The 10,145-nt window shown below is 38.9% G+C and overlaps 1 protein-coding gene across 1 annotated transcript in view; it reads right to left on the reverse strand.

Annotated features, from left to right (window-relative positions):
* Positions 1–5,433, reverse strand: part of heatr1 (HEAT repeat containing 1) — a 33,535-nt gene extending 28,102 nt beyond the window's left edge. Inside the window, exons 1-10 of the mRNA XM_053238813.1 lie at positions 5,324–5,433; positions 4,867–5,028; positions 3,858–4,074; positions 3,537–3,678; positions 3,046–3,147; positions 2,802–2,948; positions 1,827–2,038; positions 1,508–1,638; positions 443–548; positions 242–346 (exon numbers count right to left, since the gene is read on the reverse strand). Coding sequence (XP_053094788.1) covers positions 242–346; positions 443–548; positions 1,508–1,638; positions 1,827–2,038; positions 2,802–2,948; positions 3,046–3,147; positions 3,537–3,678; positions 3,858–4,074; positions 4,867–5,008 — 1,304 coding nt within the window. The 5' untranslated portion in view covers positions 5,009–5,028; positions 5,324–5,433. The remainder of the gene's footprint in view (positions 1–241; positions 347–442; positions 549–1,507; positions 1,639–1,826; positions 2,039–2,801; positions 2,949–3,045; positions 3,148–3,536; positions 3,679–3,857; positions 4,075–4,866; positions 5,029–5,323) is intronic.
* Between the last annotated feature and the right edge of the window lie 4,712 nt (positions 5,434–10,145).

Consider the following 10,145-nt stretch of genomic DNA (forward strand, 5'->3'; position numbering starts at 1 on the left):
AAAATGTGGATATTTGAACAACACAAAAGGTTACAGTGCCCATCCCCTGAACCCTCTACAAAGCTGCAAGATCAGCAATATGCAAATCCCATACTAGGTAAAGCAAGTTAACACCAAGTGTTGAGAATAAATAAATAAATTAATTAATTAAATTAAATTAAATGAAAAAAAAAAAGAGAATAGCTTGTGTTTTTAGATATCACAGTTAAAGCCATTTTGAGGATAGCCAAAAAAAACTCACTTGTGCTCAAAGAGTCTGACAACTGGTTGGATCTTCTGATTAAGGGAGGAGAGTCTGTCTGAGGGGAGCTCTGTACCACAGCACATGTATCCCTCAAGGAGTAGTCTGGAAATGCCAACAATTGCTTATTATTAGTCTTTAGCATTCACACACAGTGCATGCAGCACAGCATAAGACTAATATGAGCCTAAAACAGATTACCGTGCCACTGTGCTCGCCAAGCTGGTGTTCAATGGAAGGTTCTCAATGACTGACTCGAGCAGCCGGCAGTTTGATGCACTGTGAGAGTCCTTATTGCCCAACTCATCTGTTGGCAAGAAATTTTTAAAAATTATTATTATTAAAAAAATAGGGTATAGAAAATTGTTCAGATAGTTCCATAAATACTATTTAAGTATACTATCTATCTTTAATGGAAAGTGCAAGGACGGACAATCTGAGTTTGTGGAACTTTATCAAGGAGTCGTTAGTCAATAGTCATTAAAAAAGAGCACAAGGGGACATGAATTTCATGTGTACAAAGGTATCAGAGAGTGTGCAGAGAATATGCTGCACATGAGAGCACTTTAGTTTGGTGTACACTGATCCCTTAAACATGTGCACTTCTTTTCTGCTCACCAGTGTCTACACTTTGCTTGTGAGTCAAGTTGATTTTTTTTTTTTTTTTTTTTTTTTTAGACCTTTGGGACAGGGCTAAGATGTATGTTTCCACTCCTATGATTGGTCACTCAAACTATTCTTTCTACTGGAGAAACAGATCTTGATCTTAGTAGAATTCCCAAGATGGAGAAAAATGACTATATTTGAGTGACTGTATTTCACTTAAACACAAAATTAGTTATAAAAGTCTGTTTTAGTGATCAACCATTTTTTTAAACAAGTTAACAACATCTGTTACAGCATTTCTTACACAAAAGTACTGAAAAACTTAAAATCTATTAAGAGATATAATAGAATTGATAATGGCTTGTGATGATTTTAACATGACTAGTTGCTGAACTAAGGCACCAAATGGATTCCAACTTGAAACAATTACAAAACATTTGAATCCTATTAGCGAATATCCCAATATCAACTATAAGCCACTGCTCCATGCTCTTGGACAACTTTGTGTACATGCAATTCATGGCACCTTGTGCTCTTTTAATGTCCATGCTAACCCACAATCAACAACAAACACTCTTCAGGCATTTATCCAAGATTAAACACATTTCAAACATTTATCTAACAGTTTTAAGACTTTAAACAACAGTATGATCTCTGTACCATTTTGCGTGATGACCAAATTAGTGAGCTTTGGCAGGAGGTAGTGCAGCAAGGGACTGATATCATAGGAGGCTGCTATACACTTCAGGGTGGGCACAAGAGAGGGAACTTGACAGAGGTGCTCAAACGTCCTGGGTGGAGGAGGATGGAGACGTTACTGATCAAAGTGCATCCAACTCAAAAACTTAATAAATAAATCACTAACTGACAAAACAATGGAAACTGCACATCTGATGATACATTTACTAAGTAGTCCTGTTATTAATGTAACAGATGAAAAAAATCAAAGTACAGGTTTGGAGCAAGCAGAAACACTCACTTTTGTCCAATGACACTTTCCTTCTGGTTTTGCAGGAGGATGATGAGGCACGACAAGCCCTCAGAAGTCAGCTCTGGAGCTCTACTCACTGACCTACTCACCTGCCGTGCCAGTGAATCCAGCAGCTCTGGCTGCATTACAACCTTCACAGCAAGCTGACACACAATCATGTATGTAGCGGCTTTGTAGTCCAACAGCTCTGATTTCAGGCCCTGTAAAATTCAAGCTGTAGTCATCTCCACTTTTTCCTGTGCTCAGAGCCCTAGCATGCCGCTCATTTTTAAGTCAAATATTTTAATTGTGCAATTGCAAAGTTTTAGACTCCTGACAATCTGAGTGGAGAATCTACTTACCATTCTCTAAATGTACCATGCCCATTCTCCCAAGAATATTTTTAAATAATGTTTTTTTTCTGTTGTTAAAAAATATTACTTCTAAAGAATATTTAAATACATATACAAGATGGCCATAGATGGAACTTTCAACAACTCAGTGCATGCACCCAAATGAACAAAGAAATGGTCACAGGATGCTAAATTAATGTTTGCATCTCAGTCTCAGGTTTTGAAAACCAGAGGATTAACTGAAGAGGTCTGACAATATGCATGATCCTAAAAATAAGTGCATGGAGGAGTGTACACATCTTTAATAAAATCTCAATATCTTTAATAACATATTCTCAACCTTATTAGACATTATAGGACAGCATCTCTCAAAGGGTGGCTTCACCAAATATTAATTGTGGAGGAACTTAATTTTGAAACCAGTGTCTTGCAAAAAAAAAAAAGAGGGAAAAAAAAAAAAAAAAAAAAAGTGCCACATACATAAAAAAAAAAATTGCTAATATATGAAAACATTTTAAAATTAAATGAATCACCAAAGGCATGTGTTATTAGGTTTCACGAAGGGTGCCAGGAATTGTGGAGCTGAATGTAACGTATTAACATTTTTAAGTGAAGTAAGATCTGGACTCACCATTTGTAAATATGGAAGCAACTTGGCTATGACAGAATCTGTGACTTTCTCCATTGCCTCCAGAGTGGGAACAATGGTCGCCGAATAGAAGGAAAAAATCACTCGCAGCTGCGCACATTTTCCATCGTGAACAAATGGTGAATATGCCTAAAAGAATAGCAATGTTCCCCCATTAATCAGGCTACAACAGTATAAATCTCTGTAAGATACCACAACAAATCAGGCTTGGCTAAAGATGGTTTACCTCAACTGACTTTGTCACCAAGGTGCAGATGAAATCCATAAAACCCAGATCTTTATAACAGTGAGTCAGGAGCGTCCCTCTTGCCAAAGGAACTCCAGGCTTCTACAGAGCAGACAGAGATCAAGATAGTGAGAGAGAGGCAAAATTCATCTGGGCAAGGTGCTATCTCACTGCATTGACTTACAATGCTGCCAGATTAATTCAAAACGGAAATGCCCAACATAGACAAGTAGTTTATTTGTTTGGGATGGAAATACTGGATGCCACATCTGCAAAGAGGCAAAGACTCTCTTGCTTTCTCTTATTTATTGCTATGAAAGAGTGAATAGCTGCAGATTTCCTTAATACTCGTAATTACAAACCATGGCTATTCTCGGTCATCAGTTGCATATCTTTTAACATAAAACAGTCATTTTCAACTCATCTTTGAAACGCAACATAGGTCTTTACAAAGCATTAACATCTCCCCCTCCCCAATGTAAAATGTTTACCTGAAGAGCATGCAGCCAATGCCACCTGTGTGTGGGATCCTCTAACTTAAAAAGCTGAATGACACGTACAAACACTTTGGTCTCATGATATGGCAACACACAGGCAATCAGACCCTCCTGGTTGTACAAGTGAATGTGGAATCTGAAATACAGTCATAAAAGAAAAACATTGAGTGTATGCCTCCCAAGTGTCTGCTTAGATGTGTGTTCAAAAATGAGATAACCAACAAGAACATACACAGATAACCAACAGCAGACAGTCATGACAGTGCTCAATAAATCATGAGAAAAAGAATGATGTTATTATAAGAGATATGCCACCTGTGTACAAGCCATTCCAGACACTTCAGCGCAGGCTTGAGCAGGAAGTATGGGGAAAGACGAATGAGGAACAGAGAGATGTCCTTGTCTAGTTTCTGGTTTACCTCTCTGGACTGCACACTACGCTCAAGGCTTAAGGAAGCCTGGCTAAAGAGGGTTTCCTGAAACTCTGCGAATGCTGGCTCAATTCCAAGCAGCTCATCAAGCCCTGTGCAACCTGCACAATGGACATGTAGACTTTAGCAACAAACAACAGCACGGCAGAATGTTATTTAGGCAATGACTTAATTACTGGAGAGCATTTAAGTGAGCTGCATCACATTTCATAGTGTGTGTGTTTTCTGTGTCATGTTTCGTAGCGTGTGGGTGAGCTGCATCAATACGCAACTTGGAAGATAACAAAAGCATCTGAATATTCATTTCATATATTAGAATTATATCTGTCACATTAACTAAAATTCTTTTTCTGTATTGTATTTAAGAAATGTATTTGGGTTTTTGCCAATGTTTTCCTTTGTTTTGAACTTGCCTGGGGTAAGATTTGCTCTTTCTTTAATTGGAAATTACAGGTTACAGTTTTGAGATAATTAAAAAAAAAAAAAATCTAAAAAAAAAAAAAAAAAATCAAATCTTAAAAACAGATTTTATGTAAATTAGAGGAGAAGCATCTGAGATTCCCAGGGTACAAGTAAAAGTTTTGATGTGACCTGTACAGTGTCTGTAAAACGACTCACAGAAGCTTTCCGGGCCGGAAGTCAAACACTACCACACTATCACACCTTTAAACCTCAAATCAGTAAAACGTAATTTTATTTTTATAGGTTTCAATACAAAGAAAAATCACTAGCAAAAATGGAAATGTGTTACACAGACCGCAGAAAAAATCGACATGTATATAATTCACATATACGAAATTCATGTTCATACTTCTGTCACCTTCCAAACTCCATACATCACGCGCTGTAGTGTGTGTGTGTGTGTGTGTTCGTGTTCGTTCGTGTGTTCACACCCAGGGCGTAGATGGTGCTCCTGTCCATGCTGGCAGCATCTTTAGGCTCGAACAGCAGCGAGGCGACCTGCCTGCGGCTCAGCAGACTCGGGTCACTCTGCGGCAAAGCCAGCCGCTTCAACTGGTGTGCTAATGACGTCATCTCAACTACTTTCTGTAAGTCTGACACATAAAGACTTGATTTAAATATATTTACAACTACAACGACCAATGCTACGTTACAAATTCAACATAATAAAACTCCTCATTAGACCACACATCTGCCCAGCTGTGTTTTCTGTAGGCCCTGTTGCCCTGCACGTTACAGACAAAACAAACAGACCAGACTATTCATGCTCTTTCTTTGTGTTCTTCATTACCTATCAAAATGAACGATACAGTTACAAAAAAAAGGCAGCTCGTTTTTGGAATTTAATTACCATTTAACTGGAAACAGGGCAAAATACTACAGACATACCTCCCTTTAAGCTCTCACATGTGCTGCTGGAGCGTAAACTTCTTCTACTGTCTGGCAGTAAGAGCGGTGGTTCCCTCTGCCTCCCTCTAGTGGAGTGGAGTCAGTATTACTGCATGTCGCTTCCAGCCACACCTGCTACAGTCGACCAGAGGGCCTAACTCGGGATTCCCGACTTCCTACCAGGAAACCCAACGAAACCACCCCTCAACTCAGAATTCCTACTCGGGAAACTGGGGTGGTCTTCTCAACTCCGAGTTCAGAAAGTGACGTCAAATCAACATGGCAGCGCACACTTTAAATTACAGTTATGCTCTATATACAAGTATTTACTTCGGATCAGTCAACATACAGACATATTCGCTAGTTAAATCTATAACACTGACGCTACAGATCACTGTTTTGAGGAGGAAACCATATGTCACTCTTCAGTTAGCTTATAACATATGAAAATCTTGCAATGAGCTTAGTCTCCTAACATGAAAGGCATAATGTTAAAAAGTCTGTTATTATGAACATCATCCTGTTGCTTCCCTGAAGAATACATTTAAGATGAACTAATTACGATAATTTTTTCTAGCCTTTAGTTAATATGGAATATTATTTCGTACATTGTTTTCAAAGTGAATACCCCATAAGCACAAATACACTCACTGTCCACTTTATTGGGAACACCTGTACACCTGCACATTCATGCAGTTATCTAATCCTAATCTAATCCCAATGCCAATCACGTGGCAGCAGCACAATGCAAAAATCATGCAGTTTGGTCTCAGATTTCATCAATGGTTTTGGGTGATTCCAGCAACTGAAGATACTTTTTACATCTTATGAAACTAATCTCAAAGGGGGAACATCCAATACATTCAAAAGAAAGCACAATTAGATCACTTCAAATAGCAGCACTGATTTACGATTAATGGGCTATAGTTATGGCTATAACTTCCTTCTTTCAACATTTTGAGAAGGGGCACCATTCGTGGAGGTAACCAAAAGGCAAAGAATTAATAACCAGTGAGTGAGTGGAGGGGTGGGGTTGCTCAAGTCACCTTACCCTGAGCCAGATTACTAGTTTCCAATCACTTATAGAATTAGCCATCATCCACCCCTCCACTCAGTCAGTCAGTGTTTAAGCAATGGGCTATAGTTTGTATTAAAACCTGTTATTCTCCCTCTTTGCTCACTAAGCACAGCTGAAACATTTACAGATTACATCTGTTCCCTATTTTTTTTAAATTAGCATATAGCCCTCTTCTCTTTTTTTCTTCTGTGGGAGCTATAAAACATATCAGTGGGGGATGGGGTTGCTCAAGTCACCTTACCCTAAAACAGATTACTAGTTCCCGATCACTTATAGAATTAGCCATCATCCACCCCTCCACTCAGTCACTCACTCAGTCAGTCAGAGTTTAAGCAATGTGCTATAGTTTGTATTAAAACCTGTTATTCTCCCTCTTTTCTCACTAAACACAGCTGAAACATTTACAAATTACATCTGTTCCTTTTTTTTTTAAATTAGCATATGGCCCTCTTGTCGTTTTTTTCTTCTGTGGGAGCTATAAAACATATCAGTGGGGGATGGGGTTGCTCAAGTCACCTTACCCTAAAACAGATTACTAGTTCCCGATCACTTATAGTATTAGCCATCATCCACCCCTCCACTCAGTCACTCACTCAGTCAGTCAGAGTTTAAGCAATGTGCTATAGTTTGTATTAAAACCTCTTATTCTCCCTCTTTTCTCACTAAGCACAGCTGAGACATTTACAAATTACATCTGTTCCTTTTTTTTTTTTAATATTAGCATATGGCCCTCTTCTCTTTTTTTCTTCTGTGGGAGCTATAAAACATATCGGTGGGGGATGGGGTTGGTCAAGTCACCTTACCCTGAGCCAGATTACTAGTTTCCAATCACTTATAGAATTAGCCATCATCCACCCCTCCACTCACTCAGTCAGTCAGTGTTTAAGCAATGGGCTATAGTTTGTATTAAAACCTGTTATTCTCCCTCTTTTCTCACTAAGCACAGCTGAAACATTTACAGATTACATCTGTTCCTTTTTTTTAAATTAGCATATGGCCCTCTTGTCTTTTTTTCTTCTGTGGGAGCTATAAAACATATCGGTGGGGGATGGGGTTGCTCAAGTCACCTTATCCTGAGCCAGATTACTAGTTTCCAATCACTTATAGAATTAGCCATCATCCACCCCTCCACTCAGTCAGTCACTCAGTCAGTGTTTAAGCAACGGGCTATAGTTTGTATTAAAACCTGTTATTCTCCCTCTTTTCTCACTAAGCACAGCTGAGACATTTACAAATTACATCTGTTCCTTTTTTTTTTTTTTTAAATTAGCATATGGCCCTCTTCTCCTTTTTTCTTCTGTGGGAGCTATAAAACATATCGGTGGGGGATGGGGTTGCTCAAGTCACCTTACCCTGAGCCAGATTACTAGTTTCCAATCAATTATAGAATTAGCCATCATCCACCCCTCCACTCAGTCACTCACTCACTCACTCACTCTGTGTTTAAGCAATGGGCTATAGTTTGTATTAAAACCTGTTATTCTCCATCTTTTCTTACTGAACACAGCTGAAACATTTACAAATTACATCTGTTCCTTCTTTTTTAAATTAGCATTTGGCCCTCTTGTCGTTTTTTTCTTCTGTGGGAGCTATAAAACATATCGGTGGGGGATGGGGTTGCTCAAGTCACCTTATCCTGAGCTAGATTACTAGTTTCCAATCACTTATAGAATTAGCCATCATCTACCCCTCCACTCAGTCAGTCACTCAGTCAGTCAGTGTTTAAGCAATGTGCTATAGTTTGTATTAAAACCTGTTATTCTCCCTCTTTTCTCACTAAGCACAGCTGAAACATTTGCAAATTACATCTGTTCCTTTTTTTTATATTAGCATATGGCCCTCTTGTCTTTTTTTCTTCTGTGGGAGCTATAAAACATATCGGTGGGGGGTGGGGTTGCTCAAGTCACCTTATCCTGAGCCAGATTACTAGTTTCCAATCACTTATAGAATTAGCCATCATCCACCCCTCCACTCAGTCACTCACTCACTCAGTGTTTAAGCAACGGGCTATAGTTTGTATTAAAACCTGTTATTCTCCCTCTTTTCTCACTAAGCACAGCTGAAACATTTACAAATTACATCTGTTCCTTTTTTTTTTTTTTTAAATTAGCATATGGCCCTCTTCTCCTTTTTTCTTCTGTGGGAGCTATAAAACATATCGGTGGGGGATGGGGTTGCTCAAGTCACCTTACCCTGAGCCAGATTACTAGTTTCCAATCAATTATAGAATTAGCCATCATCCACCCCTCCACTCAGTCACTCACTCACTCACTCACTCTGTGTTTAAGCAATGGGCTATAGTTTGTATTAAAACCTGTTATTCTCCATCTTTTCTTACTGAACACAGCTGAAACATTTACAAATTACATCTGTTCCTTCTTTTTTAAATTAGCATATGGCCCTCTTGTCGTTTTTTTCTTCTGTGGGAGCTATAAAACATATCGGTGGGGGATGGGGTTGCTCAAGTCACCTTATCCTGAGCTAGATTACTAGTTTCCAATCACTTATAGAATTAGCCATCATCTACCCCTCCACTCAGTCAGTCACTCAGTCAGTCAGTGTTTAAGCAATGTGCTATAGTTTGTATTAAAACCTGTTATTCTCCCTCTTTTCTCACTAAGCACAGCTGAAACATTTGCAAATTACATCTCTTCCTTTTTTTTATATTAGCATATGGCCCTCTTCTCTTTTTTTCTTCTGTGGGAGCTATAAAACATATCGGTGGGGGATGAGGTTACTCAAGTCACCTTGTCCTGAGCTAGATTACTAGTTTCCAATCACTTATAGAATTAGCCATCATCCACCCCTCCACTCAGTCAGTCAGTCACTCAGTCAGTGTTTAAGCAATGGGCTATAGTTTGTATTAAATCCTGTTATTCTCCCTCTTTTCTCACTAAGCACAGCTGAAACATTTGCAAATTACATCTGTTCCTTTTTTTTAAATTAGCATATGGCCCTCTTCTCCTTTTTTCTTCTGTGGGAGCTATAAAACATATCGGTGGGGGCTGGGGTTGCTCAAGTCACCTTACCCTGAGCCAGATTACTAGTTCCCGATCACTTATAGAATTAGCCATCATCCACCCCTCCACTCAGTCACTCACTCACTCAGCCAGTCAGTGTTTAAGCAATGGGCTATAGTTTGTATTAAAACCTGTTATTCTCCCTCTTTTCTCACTAAGCACAGCTGAAAATTTACAAATTACATCTCTTCCTTTTTTTTATATATTAGCATATGGCCCTCTTCTCTTTTTTTCTTCTGTGGGAGCTATAAAACATATCGGTGGGGGATGGGGTTGCTGAAGTCACCTTGTCCTGAGCCAGATTACTAGTTTCCAATCACTTATAGAATTAGCCATCATCCACCCCTCCACTCAGTCACTCACTCAGTGTTTAAGCAATGGGCTATAGTTTGTATTAAAACCTGTTATTCTCCCTCTTTTTTCACTAAGCACAGCTGAAACATTTACAAATTACATCTCTTCCTTTTTTTTTAAATTAGCATATGGCCCTCTTCTCCTTTTTTCTTCTGTGGGAGCTATAAAACATATCGGTGGGGGATGGGGTTGCTGAAGTCACCTTGTCCTGAGCCAGATTACTAGTTTCCAATCACTTATAGAATTAGCCATCATCCACCCCTCCACTCAGTCACTCACTCAGTCAGTCAGTGTTTAAGCAATGTGCTATAGTTTGTATTAAAACCTGTTATTCTCCCTCTTTTCTCACTAAACACAGCTGAAACATTTG

This window comes from Pangasianodon hypophthalmus, chromosome 12, assembly GCF_027358585.1.
Source record: "Pangasianodon hypophthalmus isolate fPanHyp1 chromosome 12, fPanHyp1.pri, whole genome shotgun sequence".
NCBI lineage: Eukaryota > Metazoa > Chordata > Actinopteri > Siluriformes > Pangasiidae > Pangasianodon > Pangasianodon hypophthalmus.